Source organism: Myxine glutinosa, chromosome 7 (genome assembly GCF_964187855.1).
Source record: "Myxine glutinosa chromosome 7, kmMyxGlut1.1, whole genome shotgun sequence".
NCBI lineage: Eukaryota > Metazoa > Chordata > Myxini > Myxiniformes > Myxinidae > Myxine > Myxine glutinosa.
In genome coordinates this window covers 46,538,815-46,555,932 of record NC_136267.1, presented here as the reverse complement: position 1 = coordinate 46,555,932, position 17,118 = coordinate 46,538,815, and the positions used below count along the sequence as shown (strand labels likewise).

Sequence of the window (17,118 nt, the reverse complement as noted above, 5' to 3'; positions counted from 1 at the left end):
CTACACCACGGTCAGCAAGAAAGTGTTGGATCATGCGAGCATGATGATGCCATGCATTGTCATCTTGGAAGACAAAGTTTCCTCGAAAGGCTGCACGAACAAATGGAAGCAATGTTTCTTCCAGAATGGCCCTGTACTTGAACTGGTTCAGGTTTCCATTCAGAACAACCAGGTCAGTTTTGCCCCCTGCATGAAAAGCAGCCCAAACGGTCACCCCACCACCTCCAGCTTGGACTCTTGGCACTATACAATCTTTGTTGTAGGCTTCATGCACTTGTCTGCGCACTCAGACACGGCCATCTTGACGATAGACCAGAAATCTAGACTCGTCACTGAAGATCACGTGATTCCAGTGTCCTGGCTGCCATTGACGGTGCTCTCTGGCCCACTGCAATCGGCGCCGGCGGTGTTGTCTGGTCAGGTGTGGCTTTCTCAGGGGACGCCTGGCACGATAGCCTGCTTGAACCAGTCGTTGGTTGACTAGCCTTCTGGATACAGGCACATTTGTCAGTTGCTGCCACTCAGCCCTAAGCCGATTAGCTGACTTGGTACGGCCATTGCAGACTAACCGGTGCAGATGGCGATTATCCCTCCTTGTGGTACTGCGGGGATGTCCTGGCCTCGGTATTGGAGTAGGGACACCCCTCTGAGCATTTCGTTTCAGGATCTTTGACACCTGACCTTGAGTGATGCCATACTGCCGAGCAATAGCACAGTCTTTCATGCCGTAATTTCGTAAAGCCACCACTCCATGACAAACAGCATTGTCGAGTTGATGGACCATCTCCAGAGGAAGCGGCAATAACTTTTGGAGACGTTCAGCAGTTGTTTTCCACTAATACAGAACGCAACAACCCTTGTATACCCGACTGTGAAGCCAATCGTCAAATGCACCTGTCCGTACATTTTGCCACGCCACCTGTGATATAATCCTGTTGTTGACTTCTTGCTGTGACAGACAATCAGTGACATGGTTCTTTTAACAAATAAATCACCAAAGTGTAAAAGAAACTCACCAGATTGATATACTGAGTTAAGAAAGTAAGCCCAAGTCAAGAAAAAAAAAATATTCCATATTAAATGCCAAGTCTGTATATTTCAACTGAGTTCAGGGATTTGAAAGTATAACTTAGACTTTGTTCAGTGCCAAGAGTTGCCTATGTGATGGAAAGACATCTACATATCTCTTATTTGCAGGGCTGTGTAAATACCAACTTGGGGATATGATCTGTCAATGCTTTGTCTTACAAAACATATTTTGGCACTCCTACTTTTTGTGATTCAATTGTGTTCCTTGTTGACCAACTGATAAGATAATGTCTGACTCAGTATTATCAAAAATTCCCCGTCCTCCGATCTCCCCCTCCCTACTTCCTGCTACTTTGAAGACAACCCGACCCAGTCTAATCATTTGTCTTCATTTACTATAAAGGGAGTGAAGTCAGCTGAATCGACAGGAGATTCCTGGAACGTTCATGTTGAGTCCTGTTCAATGTACGCCGGCAAAGTATTTTGTTTTAAATCTTGTTGTATCCTGAGTGAATTTCCTCCAAAGAATTAAATCTTCAAAATTGTCATTGGTGTGGACATTTTAGTCTGTTTAAATTCCACGACAATATCAACCAAGGATCACATAGAGATTGAGACAGTCCTGCCACTGAGAGAAATACTCCACACATCCCACCTCTAACACCATATAAGGGGCAAACCTTCCCTCCCCTCCTGTAAGAAAGAAAAAACAAGGGGTCTCTTTGTGTGGTTTATTTCCACCAAAAGGAACCATAGGTAAATAAGTCCTGCCAAGCCAATGACACACCAATGACTCAATACACCAGTATTACAACCTTGTCAATATCAAAGCACAGGTAAATATATCACTTAAGTGCAATATTACCAGGTTATAGACCAGGGGAAGAGTAAACTATCCAAATATCAAGTCTTGCCACATTGGTCCACTACATGTATTGAGTTAGCTCAAAGGAATTCACAATCTGCTTATGTCAGCAACTCGACCCAAAACAATAGAATGGCCAGGAGTCAGGTAAATCAGGTAAATCAAATTTCAGGTAAATAATCATCATTTGAACAACATTCCCAATGCCCAGGAATACTACATCGTGTGCACATAATCAATTCATGTAAAACTTACCCCCAGTACTATAGCGGATGACTAGACACAACCAATTAGGGTTACAGCACAGGTTGATTCATTGAATCCCTGAAGTCGAGAAATATGGTGTGATATCAATGAAAGTAATTAATTATGTTCATACATGAGGATGATGCATTTACTACAACATCGCGTATTTTACACAATGTGTCCGCATTCACCGTTGCACAGAAGTGCTTATCACCATGCTAAATCAACAAATTACCATCCCAACAGTTGCATTGATTGTTTCTACAAGTTCTACATGATGTGCTTATGGTAATTATACAAGGAATACTCACACATGAGTACGACAAAATCTAGAAACACGAAACGAGCCCGCAAAGATGACAGGCTTGCCAAAAAACAAAATGGTGCTCCCCTCATTGGTGCAGAAGCGGCGGAGCTTCGATGACACCAAAGAAGCACATGACTAGATTGGGTAATTTCTGGCACTCCACTTCAGAAGATTTGAAGTTTTCTGTGATAGAAATGACATAAATGGAAAAACGATTATGCATCATTTCTCACACTTGTCCTCTGTAAACTTGGTCGTATATTTTCTTGTCCTACGTACCAACCTTGCAATATGCCTTTCGTTGCATTACAACTCATAGAAGAAGTCCAATGAAGTCCCCTTGAGTTGATCAGCGATAAGTTGATCCATGACCTCGTTCTGTGCGACTGTAAAGTGATTCTTCCAATCGCCAACCTGCCCTGTGGGAAATAAAAGATGTGGAAAAATAGCAGTAAATTTAACATGTTCAGGAATTCATTGTCTTAAGGCATTATAGGTTTACCTGCTTAAGAACTATACAGTGTATGTGCAATTATTGCTGTGATAAACTTGTTTTTCTACTTGCATATTGGTTCATTAAAGAGCACAATAACAGGAGCAAAGGGTCAACAGACACCAAATGAGACATAGGGAAAGCAGGAAGAATGAATAGACAGATCAATCAGCACAAGGGGAGAAATTGCAAGTGATGGGTGGGAACACGATCCAGGTGTGTTTTTGTTAAACTCAGAAGTATAAATGAGAAAGACCATTGGGTGTGGTGGGCAGCAGACTTGAAATCTTGGAGGGAAGAAGGTGATACAACAGACTCAGGAAGATGGTTCTGCAGGTGAGAGAAGAGAGATGAATACCTTTTCTTAGAAACTGCTTGAAGGTAAAACCTGCCGGTGAGGCAACATTGGAAAACTTGTCATCCATGTTTGTCTTCATAGAATTGAAGGAAAGCTGTTCAACCAAATTCTTCATTGCCTCTGGTGAGAGATCACGTCCCAGAAAGGAGGCCAGACGGCCTGCCTCATAACCCAGGTCCTGAGAAACATGAGATTCAATAAAACTACAATTTAATGTATGCAATACATTTACTTCCCAAGTTGTAAAGATCCCTCCTATCGCCAATTTCAGAAACCATCTCCTTTCCCTTTGAGTTTCCAACCTTCTTCATCGCCTCGTAGAACAGGAAGAAGATGTTTGGCTGTTTACGAAGAGACCACCAACCCTTCACGTGATCAAACCAGGAACTAAACCCCACTGCACACAGGAAAGAAAAATTGTCCTGTAATTATTCATCTTGACACAAGTAAATCTCAAGCCTTGGCCATTAGATATATTTATCTGTTGTTTTTTTTGTATACAAGATCGAGGCTCGTGTAAGAGCCATCACATTAAACACACATTAGCACATAAAACACAAAAAACATAAACGGACACATTAAACATAATAACATAATAAAGGGAGGGGGGAGACAATATGGAGAGAGAGAGGAAAGCACACAAGGACAACAGTGGAGAACAGGGACCTCGGGAGATCTGTGGAAGTGAGAGGGCTGGTGGGTGGGGGGGGGGAGGGGGGCAAGGGGAAGGGAATGGGTACACGTACACGGTATAAAACAAATTGACACCACTAGGACTTTCAGGAAGGATGTCGATGATTGAAAGATGTGGATTTGGGGTGTATTAACGGAGGTAGAGAAGATCAAGGATTTGGATGGGGGAAGATGAGGGATGGTGGTGAACAGCTGTTTTAAAGACCTGGAGGGAGTAGTGCGATTGAAGAGAGTGGGGGAGTTTGTTCCAGAGGTGGGGAAAAGAGGAATAAAAGAGTGAAGGTGAGCAGAGAGTCTTGATTTTTCCAGTTTCACCAGATGAGGGTTACTGGCAGTTCTTGTGCTTCCTGGAAGGAATATTTGGAGGACGCAACACAGAGAGAGCTGGCGAAACTCGGCCAGAGAGGAGTCGGTAGAAGACAGAAAGACCACCAACCTGCCTGCAGTGAGAGAGTGAAAGGCCTTCAGAATCAGTGTTACGGATTTGTCACTTCAGTTGTTGTGGTTCTCATCCACTGTAAACATTTTTGGTTGCATGTACTATTATTGTTATCGTTTAATTGAAATAGAGATTACTGTTTTCAAAAGGTAAAAAAAGTTAGTGTTTTAAAAGAAACCGGAAACCGGATCAGGAACCGGACGAAGAAGAGGAAGGAAGAAGAGGAAAAAGAGGTGGAGCGAGTGAGGTCGGAGAAGGAGCCGAGCTGCATTGAGGTTTTGAGCAAACGCTGGCGAACAGGGGTCACTAGCGAACTTTGGGGTTTCCTGGGAAAGGGATTCCTGCGACAGAGTTGTTATCGCTGTGACAGATAAACCTGCGTGACAGGTTTTGCAGTTGATTCCGAAGAGAATCATTGGAGTGCCGTTATGTCTCGAGAACGGACCATTGGCCATTTTGCCTCGCACTGGATTTTCGCATCGCTCCAGGTTTTTCACCTCGCTTCCACCATTTCAACGCATCCAGCCGTTAACCTGGTGTGTGTGTGTAACGTGGATTTTGAGTGGGAATTTGCGGTTCGTCGATTGGGAGCCGTTGAACGTCCATACCCGAAGGTGTGATTTCCCAGTCGCCTCTTGAGGGTACCTTTGCCCATCTTTGGCAGTGTGACTGTCAACTGAACGGGATTCTGGTCTCGATACAACATCGTTCTGACGATCACTGGAGCATGGATCGACTTTGGTTTGAAGCTGGGACAGAGACATTGGGAATGTTCTTTTCGCTCACTTGTAGCACAGTGAGTTATATTGTACGAAACTGATGGTACCATCATAGGAATTATATATTGGTTGTACAATTGAATAATATTATTATTGTACTGTTATTCTTGTGTGACCTTAATACCATACTTGTTTGTTGGTAACAATTGGTGTGGTTTCACTATTGATCTTTAACACACAGAATAACACATCTTTCTGCCGTGACTCCTCTTGGGGCTCGGAGGTCCACCGTGACGGGGGTTTGGGGAGGAGCAGATAACAATCAGCTTCATCACAGGTGATACCAATGATCCTGAAAGCTTTGGTTTCTACAGCGTGAAGCCGAGCTAGGTGTGGGGCAGGAGCACCAGCCCATATGGGAGAGCAGTATTCCATAAAGCTGCAGATGAAAGCGTTGTATGTGGTGAGGAGCTCAGGTGTGCCAAGGAAGGAGTTCCAACGACGGAGGATGCCCAGTTGGCGACTGGCTTTGGAGGCCAGATTCGAAATATGGTTTTCCCAGGCAAGATCTTGGCTGATAGTGAGGCCCAAAAGCTTGAGGGACAGACCTTCTTGGAGAGGATTCTTGAGAAAGTAGATGGGAGGGTTTTCCAGACGATCTTTTCGGAGAGACATAGTGAGAGTGTGAGATTTGTCAGGATTGAAAGACATGTTCCACTTGTTTGACCAGTTTGTGATTTTGTCCAGGTCTGCAGAGAGTGAAGAGGCTGCTGCCTGCCGATCTGAGGGTTGAGATATGGAGCGGCAGTGAGTGGAGTCGCCAGCAAAGAGATAGAGAGGATTTTGCAGAGAGTCAGCAAGATCATTGATGAATACCACAAAAAGCATAGGGCCCAGAACACTGCCTTGAGGAACTCCAGCCTGAAGAGGAGGGGGGAGATGAGAGCATTACATTCAGGGCCACACTTTGACTGCAACCATAGAGGAGGTCCGCAAGACGTGCATGGAGATTTCCATGGATACCATAGGAGAGGAGAGTTTGGTGAGCAGAGCAGGGCCTCAGACCGTATCGAATGCACGAGATATGTCAAGGGAGACAGCTCTGATTTCCTGTTTGGCATTGAGGACCCCCATCCATTGTTGAGACAGCAGAAGTAGGAAGCATATAAACAGAAAGTAAGAGAAGCCCCAAGAACGTTCAATTATGAAAAACATCAAATTTAAATTCCTTGAAATGCTCATTATTGTGTTTGATACATTATTTGTTTCTTCTTTTTGATCAAGTAAGATAAAATTAATTTTCAAACATGTTTTTCTCAATAGTTTAATTACTTGTAAAAGGAGAATCTGAAACCAGCAACAACACAGACAGAGAAAGAGTAGCGAGCTTCTGGTGCAATGTGGAAGTCTAACCTTTTCCAATCATGAAGTTTTGCAAAAATTCACTCCAGGTACCAGGATTTGGAAGCATGTTGTTGAAGGTATGGAAGTGGTAGAAGGAAACAGCCACGTCCTTTGGGTTTCGTAAAACACATATTACCTGTATGTAGGTCAACATAATCCTTTGATAAGCTTGTGAACATTTCAGAGCCTTGCCAATTAATTATGTTTAACACTGTTGACTCTCATTGTCCCACTTCATCACTGAGATAACTACAACAGATTAACATGGAACACATTCCCTCCAGCAACTTGCACAGTGTTCAAGTACTGTATATACCTCCAATGAAATAAAATAATGATTTTACAGATCATTCAAAAATTCTGCAAGTTTAGCGCTATGAAGCATTCTTAAACATCACCCTTATAACCCACCCTATTTAACATGTCATTATCCACGTACTGCAAAACTGAAGGGTTTGGAAAGTGCAAAGAGGGCGATTTGATTCTACAATGTTCAAGATTATATATATATATATATACACGTCGTTACTGAGGAACGGGCTTATTTTAGCTGAGGATAATGACTGTACCTGAGTTGCTGTGTGGTCATGATTTACACCAATCATAATATGAACAATTATTTTGCACAAATTTATTTGTAGTGTTTGTGATATTACATTTTTATAAGCAATTTAGGTTGAAGATTTCAGTTGAAAAACATATATATAATTCAAAAAAGAACCCCTCAGCACATACATACGGGAGGGGTAGGTGCAGACTGGAAGTTTGGGATTTACACCTCACCACCACATAATTCAAAACACCTCAACCACATGTCATTTAAAATACCTCACCCCCACGTAATTTAAAACACCTCACCCCACCTAATTTAAAACACCTCACCACCAAGTAATTTAAAACACCTCACCCCCACGTAATTCAAAATACCTCACCACCACGTGATTCAAAACCACCACAACGTTATTAAAAACACTTCACAACCATGGAAACAAAAGTTTGAGGGAGTCGTTGTGACAACACAGACACTGCCCAGATGTGTAGATATATAGATAAATGACTGTCCCGAGTTGCCGTTTTGTCATGATTTAAACCAATCATAATTCAAACAATTATTTTGCACAAATGTATTTGTAATATACGTGATATCACATTTTACAAACAATTAAAATTGAAAACTTAAGGTTTAAAAAAAAAAATTCCCCAAAAAATTCCAAAAAAGAAAAAAAAATGGAATTTTTTTCAAAAAGAACTACCCTTAGGACATACCGACGGGAGAGATATGTGCATACCAGAAGTTTGGTAGGATTTCACAAAAGTTTGAGGGAGTAGTTCAGTGACAAGACAACACAACCCAACACAAGACAGAAACTGCACAGATATATACTGTACGTATATACTACCTTGGCTCGGCTCGCTGCGCTCGCATCACCAAGCGTCTTTACTGAGGAACGGGCTTATTTTAGCTGAGGCTAATGACTGTACCTGAGTTGCTGTGTTGTCATGATTTACACCAATCATAATACAAACAATTATTTTGCACAAATGCATTTGTTGTGTTTGTGATATTACATTTTGATGGGCAATTTAGGTTGAAGATTTAGGTTGAATGTTCTTTTTTTTCAAGAAAGAACCCCTCAGCACATACCGAGGGGAGGGGTAGGTGCAGACTGGAAGTTTGGGACGATTACACCTCACCACCACGTAATTCAAAACACCTCACCACCAAGTAATTCAAGACACCTCACAGCCATAAAACACGTAATAAAAACACCTCACCACCACGAAATTGAAAACACCTCACAGCCATAAAACATGCAATAAAAACACCTCACAGCCATAAAACACATAATAAAAACACCTCACAACCATAAAACACGAAATAAAAACACCTCACAGCCATAAAACATGTAATAAAAACACCTCACAGCAACGAAATTAAAAACAACTCACCACCACGTCATTTAAAAAGACCTCACCACCAAGTAATTCCAAACACCTCACCACCAGGTAATTCAAAACACCTCATCACCACATAATTAAAAACACCTCACCACCACGTAATTATAAATACCTCACCACCACGTAATTCAAAACACCTCACCACCACATCATTTAAAAACACCTCACCACCATGTGATATAAAATCACCTAACCACCACGTCATTTAAAAACACCTCAACCACCCCATAATTCAAAATACCTCACCATCACGTGATTCAAAACCACCACAACGTTATTAAAAACACTTCACAACCACGGAAACAAAAGTTTGAGGGAGTCGTTAAGTTACAACACAGACACTGCCCAGATGTGTAGATATATAGATAAATACTATCTATCTGCCGCTCCATTCCTCATCCCTCAGATCGGCAGTCTGCAGCCTCCTCACTCTCTGCAGACCTGGACAAAATCACAGACTGGTCAAACAAGTGGAACATGTCTTTCAATCCTGACAAATCTCACACTCTTACAATGTCTCTCCGAAAGGACCGACTGGACAACGCTCCCATCTACTTTCTCAACAATCCTCTCCAAGAAGTTCTGTCGCTCAAGCTTTTGGGTCTCACTATCTGCCATGATCTTTCTTGGGAAAACCACATTTCCAAGCTGGCCTCCAAAGCCAGTCGCCGACTGGGCATCCTCCGTCGTGCGAAGTCCTTCCTTGGCACACCTGAGCTCCTCACCACATACAAGGCTTTCATCCACAGCTCAATGGAATACTGTTCCCCCCTCTGGGCTGGTGCTCCTGCCTCACACCTTGCTCGGCTTCACGCTGTTGAGGCCAAAGCTTTCAGAATCATTGGAATCTCCTGCGATGTAGTCAACTCCGAGGGCCTTTCACTCACTCACCGCAGGCAGGTTGGTGGTATTTCTGTCTTCTACCGACTCCTCTCCGGCCTTGCTCCCCCAGCTCTCTCTGTGCTCTGTCCCCCCAATATTCCTTCAGGTCGCACAAGATCTGCCTGCAACCCTCTTATGGTTAAACTGCCAAAGTCTAGGCTCTCTGTTCACCTTCACTCTTTCATTCCCCTTTTCTCCCACCTCTGGAAACTCCCCCACTCCCTTCAATCCCACTCCTCCCTCCAGGTCTTTAAAACAGCTGTTCACCACCATCTCTTATCTTCCCCCATCGAAAACCTTGATCTTTTCTACCCCCGGTAATTCACCCCAGAGTCCTTGCAGTGATCAAATGTTTTATTCCTCTCCCACCTCCCCCCAAGTCCTCCCGATGTCCCTGCTCTCAAATGTTGTGTTTGTGTCCTTCCCCCTCTCTCCCCATCTTGTCTGCCGCTCCCCTTGTTTTTTGTGTTTTGTGTGTCGGTTTGTCTTTTTGTGTGATTAATGTTAGCTCTTTCACGAGCCTCGATCTTGTATACCAAAAAAAAATAATAAATAAATTACTGTACCCGAGTTGCCGTTTTGTCATGGTTTAAACCAGGGGTCGGCAACCTTAGGCACGCGTGCCACCATTGGCACGCGGCAGCGTAATAATTGGCACACTGGCGAAAGCAGTGCCCTCTCCGCTGCATGCCAAATCACCTCTTGAACAGCCATTGGCTGTTGCGCGTGTTGCACTATAACAGTATTCCGGTGTGATTGTGCAGGATGATGAGGTAGATGGATCAGAGCAGAGTCAACATTCCAATTCCAAATTGTTTTAGTGGAATAATAATCAAAGATGAACAACATGAGATGCCGGCCTGGCGCATTGAAACACAATATTCGCGGCAACCGGATGTGCTGTAAGAACAGTGGTGTTGTTCACAGCAGATGGTCCGAGGCTGCATCTCCACTCATTATTATTATTCGGACTGGTTTCTGAGTTTTAATATTAATCTTATCATTATTCCGAATTGTATAATAATCGCAGATATAAAACAGGAGATGCAGGCTTGGTGCCTCCCGATACGCCGTTCGCGGCAACCTGAGGTGCTGTAAGAGCGACTGTGTGTTAACACCCGGTGGTCAGCGGCTGCATCTCCACTCTTTGTTCTCATTCAGGCTGCCTTCTGCGTTTTAATATTAATCTCGTCATTATTTTGAGTTTTTTTATTGGGTGGTCATAATGAAAATGGGGGTAGTAGTTTTTCTCGTAACAGGCGGCCTGTCTTATTTAGTTTGATTGACGGTACGGCCTCCCGCTCACATTTCCCACAGGAATTGCAGTGAAGCGGTTCAGGTTCGGTAGATGTTCGGTAAATGTTTCTTTAAAATGTTGTTGCTATGCATGTAGCCTATATGGATGGAATAAAATTCCATGTCTGTTGGAAATATTTTATTGATGTGGTGTCATAATTAAACTTAATGTTAAACTTAATGTTGATATGGCACACTAATTAAGAAGAACATTTCAAACTGGCACTTCATGTCAAAAAGGTTGCCGACCCCTGGTTTAAACCAATCATAATTCAAACAATTATTTTGCACAAATGTATTTGTAATATACGTGATATCACATTTTATAAACAATTGAAGTTGAAAACTTGAGTTGAAAAAAAATATTTCCCCAAAAAATGTTATCTACATCCTGTTCTCCACAAGCTTGTGTACAACGAGTCCAAATAAATATCTCAGTTGCTTCTTTTTCCTCTGTCTCGAGTTCTAAATCAGATACCGACATATGGTGCCGTGACTCGGATTCAGCTCAGGCAGACCCGGGACGTGGCTCCAGGCGCGGGTGAGTGGAAAAAACCAGCTGGTTCAATTGGTCCGGGTGAGGTGAGCTTTGGGTTTATATTGTTTTTCCTTTATAGACTGGGATTTAGGCTAAATTGGAACCCACTCTCTCTCGCTCAGGTGCCGTTTGCCCCGTCCCCTGCTCGAGCCTGATCCTCGAACAAAATTTAAGAACAAGCCGTTTGGGGCTCCGGAGCAACTGACTGTTTATGGATTCGTTCGGGTAACGTAAGGGTAAGGAGGTAAGATCTCCAAGGCTGTGTAGGTGGGCGATCCTCTCAGAAATAAACCCGTGTAGGCGGGAGAGACCTCTCGGGAATAAGGAGTAAGGTTACCTGTTTACCTGGTGGTTACCTGGAAAAGTAAGGTACGGTTAGCACACGGAAAGCTGTGTAGGCGGGCGAGCCTCTCAGTAGTGAGGCTGGAAAGCTGTGTAGGCGGGCGAGCCTCTCAGGAGTGAGGCTAGAAAGCTGTGTAGGCGGGCGAGCCTCTCAGGAGTGAGGCTAGAAAGCTGTGCAGGTGGGCGAGCCTCTCAGGAGTGAGGCTAGGTGGCCGTAAACCCGTGCAGGCAGGAGAGCCTCTCGGGAATAAGGCAACGTCGGTAAACCAAAAACTCTCCAAGGATGGGTAATAAATCTGTGAAGGCGGGCGAGCCTCTCAGAAAGAGAAGGCGGGCGAGCCTCTCAAAGGCCTGAGGAAGCAGGCAAACAAATTGCAGAATAAGACGATTAAGGAAATAAACAGGCAAGCCAACGAGCCACTGATGCCGCTTGTCAAAATTCCAGACCCCGCGCTAGGGGAGGTAGTTACCAACCTACCCTCACTAACATCCCAAGACCTGGGCCCTGTCCCAGGGCTCCAGGCAATACCCCTCCCTGCCCCACCCTTTTCACCCCAACTCACCCTTTCCACCCTGGTCTAAAAATCTCCTTTCTTTTGAATGATTGAGACGTAACATGAGTGAATGGGGATTGTTGAACAAGATTGTAGCCTACAAAGAGACGCGTGTGCATGAATTTATGCTGTACTGTACGTGGTTAGTGACAAGTTGGTCGGATAGGCGTTGTACACGACCCACTCAGGTCGTTGTGCTGTGAATTTTGCGACTGTTAACACCGCTGGGTGTGCGCAGTGGTTTGAAATGCGAGCCGGTTTGTCAGTCACGTGGTATGGTGAATGTATAAGGAAACGCATGATTCGAAGTACGTTGCATAGGTTGGCATGGGAGTTGCAGTTGGGGGTGCATGGTTGGAGTCTATCCGGCGTTCGCGCGACGTCTGAGAGACTCACTGGTATATGAATGAATGAATGAATAAATGTATATGTGGATGTCTATCATTGAAGTATGTATTTGTGTCCATTGTGTGTGTGTCATTGACGTGTGAAAGGATTTCTTGTATTGCCTGCAGAAATTATGCAATGTCGATTGGTATTGGCTACTTGTGTATTGTAGGTTTGTATTGGATGAGTATATCCCTGAGGCAGCTCACCTTTGTGATGAATTTGTGACGTGGGACGTCATTGATTGATTGCATTCTGGGTCAGAGGTCAAGGGTCAGATATTCTGTTTTTTGCGATAATTTGCGAACCAGAGATGAGACCCCGCCGTGAACGCGTGAGTCCGACGTGCAGGCTGGTCACCAGGCAACGGCCCTTGCAGGGAACCGCGAGGCGGGACGAATGCGATATAGGTGTGGAACAGGTGTGTTGATGAGGTGTACGAGCGAGGAGTGTTGGTGAGCAAGGGTGGCGGTGGTGATTGCACGTGCAGAAGAGTGCACACCTGTGGTGAGTGGTATGGAGTATGTACCGGGAGAGAGTGCGCAAGAAAGATGCGTGAGTATGGGGGAGAACCCTGCTATGAGGTTGCTCGGAGGATGTGTGCCCAAATGCATTGTGGGCCATTGCGACTTTGCTGGATGTCGGACGTTCGTGCCTTGTCAGCAAGGTGTTTCATGCGGTGTGCTGTGTGCCATGTCAGTATAGTGGGGGCCTGTGACTCCTGCCATGCAATGTCATGAGGAATACGTTGTTTAAGATGGATTTATAAGGGGAATGCTGAATAAACGTTGATAGTAACGTGAAGTATATAAAATGAGGCGATTGGCGTGGTCGAATGGAGGATTTCAGGACAGTAATGAATTTCCGGTGCCAACCGGAAACCCTATCTACAGTAAATGAGGTACAGTGTGGATGAGGTCTCTCTGAATGAGGTGAATGAGGTTGTCTAGATCGGATGAAATAGGGAATGGTAGTTGCAAGATCACGGTACGGATGTGATGCGGAATGGCAGCTGGAAGACGCAAGATGCATCGGTGCATTTGTGTTGATCGATGCGCCGGATAAAGACCTTTGCAGGCGAGCGATGGTGGTATGGTTTAGTTATGAAAATGCATGTGGGTCTCAGGGCAGATAAGGTGGGACAAGCTGCCCCACAGGCGGAGGAGGGAGAGTATTGGAAATTCGATAATTTGAGTAGAAATGTCGGGTTTTCAACCGAACGCTCATCTGAGGGATGAGAAAGGTCGGGGTTTCAACTGTCGGTATGTGATGTGGTTCCTGCCGTGCGGCTCCGTGGAAGGTGCATGTAGTTTGGGAATAGAGTTATTGTGCATTCGGGCTGGAGCCGAGCGAGCTGCGAGTCATGTGTGCGCTGTATGGGGGGGGGGGGGGGGACTCGGTTTGGGAGCGGGTGTTGTTGCGGTTGTTGTTGGATGGATAGGTCGGGTGCCGCTGCTAATTGGCTGCGGTCTTGAAGTTGTGGATTCTTGGTGTTTCCGCCTGGTTAAATGGAGTTATATTTCTGAAACTTGGATTTCAAAGAGGCAGGTGTGTGCCCTGAGAAAATTGTGGGTCGTGGATTGGGCACTCTTGGTGGGCACTGAGGGCTGCAGTTGTGTGGACTGAGGGACGAGGGCGGCGTAGGTGACGTGAGGGATACCACGCACTGCGACCGTCTCCCCCAAGACCGAGGTTGTCGGTATGGTTGTGGTGTTCAGCGGTCGGTATTGGTGTGGCTTGTGCCGGGTGAATGATGTGTTGAATGAGCACAGGTGCGAAAGGTGTGCACCAGGTAGAGAGGGTGCTGCATGGTAGAGCACGCCTCCCAAGAAAGGCTGTGGGGTTTTGGCGGGAGTTCCTGGGCAGATTGTTGGCGGTTGTTGGTTTGGTACATACATCGGGTGTTTGCATTTGTAATATGGAGTCTCACTGATTGTCGTTTACCAAGTTGTTAACCTTGGGAGGCTGAGTCAACCAACCTGGTGTTGATTCAACGACATGATATAGAACTTGGATCGGGACAGAAGGAGATGTATTGTTGGTTGAAACCGAAATTGTGTACGTAATTTGTGAACAGAAGAATATTGATTTCTGAAAGTTGTTGATGTGTTGTTGGTTGTTCCGGGGGACTCAGGAAAAGAAACAGATTACACCGACAGTGTGCCTGTCTGGAAATAGATAGTTTCATGTGAATGGGATTGAATATCCAGAGAATCCGTAAAATAAAATAGAAATATAATTTGATTATGAAAATTATTTCTTTTGTCAAGGGAAATGGAATATAAAGATTTGATGGGCTGAGTTGTGAGCAGCCATTCATTAGCAGTGTATGAGTGAGTAATTGTGATTGTGAATGTAGTGCGTGAAGAAGACTGTGAGGAAGGAGGGTGCAGGAAGCACCAGGTGTGGGCACAGGTGTGCAAAACCAGGTGTATGGAGAATGGTTGTGTGAAATAACTTGTATGGAATGGATTTACATGTAAATGCATGACTGGTCTGAATTTGGACTGCTCTGTGAGTTTTTGGGAAATCGGTATGTGTAGCTGGATTAAGTTTGAGTGGTTGTTACATATGCTCTGGGTACATGTGACAAAGGATGAATTGGACTCGCTGTGAACAGTGTAGATGCAAGAAGAGATAGACAGGGACACAATGAGCTGCTTGGTGAGCCATTGAGGTGGATTGGATGTTTTGTTGTTGTTTGTCTGGGAGTTCGGTTGTTGCATTGCCAAAGGTTTCTGTGTGGTGTGGTGTCTGTTGATAGCGGATTACCTGTTGTCTTGTGTGACATAAGCAGGGATGTATGTAACTGTATGTAACTGCCTGGAGTCAGACAAACAACTTCAGTTGTTGACATTGGCTGCAAATTGTCCGGAGTGCTTTAATTTGCACAGGGAATGAAAATTGGGATGACAATTGCATTCATTGAGTAAGTTACGTGTTTCGTTTTGTGGATCTGGGGACAAGCTAGTTTGATGGGACCCTGGGGTCTTCTGTGTGTCTATGTGTTTGTCTGTCTGTTACACTGGACTCTTGGATGGGTTTTCATGAGACGAATTTCAGACAAAACCCTCTTTGTTATTTCAGAATTGATCGGCACCCCACCTCACTGTGAAACTTTGGACAGGTTGTGTGTGTCTTAGAGGTTTATGGACAAATGTAGAGTGAGTATGGTGGACAACGTGAAGTGGCTGGTGCAAAGGGAGTGGTTGGGAAAGATGGACCCCCTTCACGAATACCCGGGGAGGGTAGCTTAAAAGTAGGTAGAGGGCATAGGTAAATTGTGGTGGATATTGGCATCTGTGGTGCGTGTGGTAGAATGGTGTTTGGATGGGTGCATTAGTGACGTGTGTGCACACCAACAGGGGAAGGAGTAAAACAGGACACCTGCACTCAAACAGTGAGAATCTATTTTGAGTGAGTCACAGTGGGTGAGAAAAATTGACCAGACGGTAAGACATGAGAACTATTTATATTTTCAATAAATAGACCAGGTTATTTTTATTATTTGTTTATTTACGAAAATAAATAAATAACGGGGGGAGGTGGTTTGCTGGTGGTAATTCTAGTTGAAACAATTTATTTTGGGATATTGGGATCCATTGTAGATCCTGGGCAGCCATTGGGCCAGAGGCTGAAACAATCTTGGAGGGAACTACCGCCCTTGACAGACACAGACCTTGAAGGAATTCCTTCCTTACTTCCTTCCTTTCTTTCCTTCCTTGAAGGAAGGCCTTGCCACCAACATTTACACAGATTCGGCCTACGCACACGGGGTAGTCCACAACAAAGGAGCAATTTGGAAAATGCGAGGTTTCCTCACATCCGCAGGTTCGGTGATTTAAAAAATGGCGCATTGGTGGAAGGGCTACTCCAAAGCATTTTGCTTCCCCGCGCTATCGCGGTGATTAAATGTCGCGGCCACCAAAGGGCGGACACTGATGTTGCTTGGGGCAACGCAAGGGCGGATGAGGCGGCGGGAAAAGCCGCCAACCAGAGGATAGGACGCAACATGCCGATGGTGACACGAGCGAAGGGGGCACTCGCACAGATTGTCAATGTCAGAATGTCAATGTCGCTTCCAATGTCAGAAGGTAATTGGAGAGCTGGGGTGTTGATTTATGCACGAGGTTGGCATATAGATACTGTGGATTAGACTGTCTGGAGAGGTGGTGTCCTTTGAAGGTGGATTCGAGTTTGGTTGGGTTCTGGGGCTTGTGATTCGCCTCTGTTATCTGTCTGTCTGATTGTAAGTCTGTGGTACGATTGGACTGGCTTGTGTGCGAGGAAAAAGAAAACAATTGGAGCTGTTTCGGAGAAACTGTGGCTGGGTTGGAGGTTGGAATCCAGTATTATGTTAGGAGCACGCAATCCTGAGCAGAATGGATAGCCATTGGGCATTTTTCAAATGATTTTATCAAAATGATGGCTCCTGAGTAAGGGGAGGGAGCAGGGGAAATATACTCACTGTAACAGGTGTTGTTAAAGCTGTTTGTTTAAGAGCATTGGGATGCCAAAAGGTAACGGGGGAAGTGAGATACTGATGTCTGCATGAGGATGGCAGAATTGGCCTTCGAGACTCATGTGGGTTGTGTCTGGAGGCAAGG

At 44.7% G+C, this 17,118-nt stretch overlaps 1 protein-coding gene across 1 annotated transcript in view; it reads right to left on the bottom strand.

Annotated features, from left to right (window-relative positions):
- Positions 1-1,746: 1,746 nt before the first annotated feature.
- Positions 1,747-17,118, bottom strand: part of LOC137431195 (sulfotransferase 1B1) — a 139,285-nt gene continuing 123,913 nt past the window's right edge. Inside the window, exons 5-9 of the mRNA XM_078781637.1 lie at positions 6,563-6,689; positions 3,601-3,695; positions 3,299-3,476; positions 2,731-2,866; positions 1,747-2,630 (exon numbers count right to left, since the gene is read on the bottom strand). Of these exons, the coding sequence (XP_078637763.1) occupies positions 2,754-2,866; positions 3,299-3,476; positions 3,601-3,695; positions 6,563-6,689 (513 nt within the window). The 3' untranslated portion in view covers positions 1,747-2,630; positions 2,731-2,753. The remainder of the gene's footprint in view (positions 2,631-2,730; positions 2,867-3,298; positions 3,477-3,600; positions 3,696-6,562; positions 6,690-17,118) is intronic.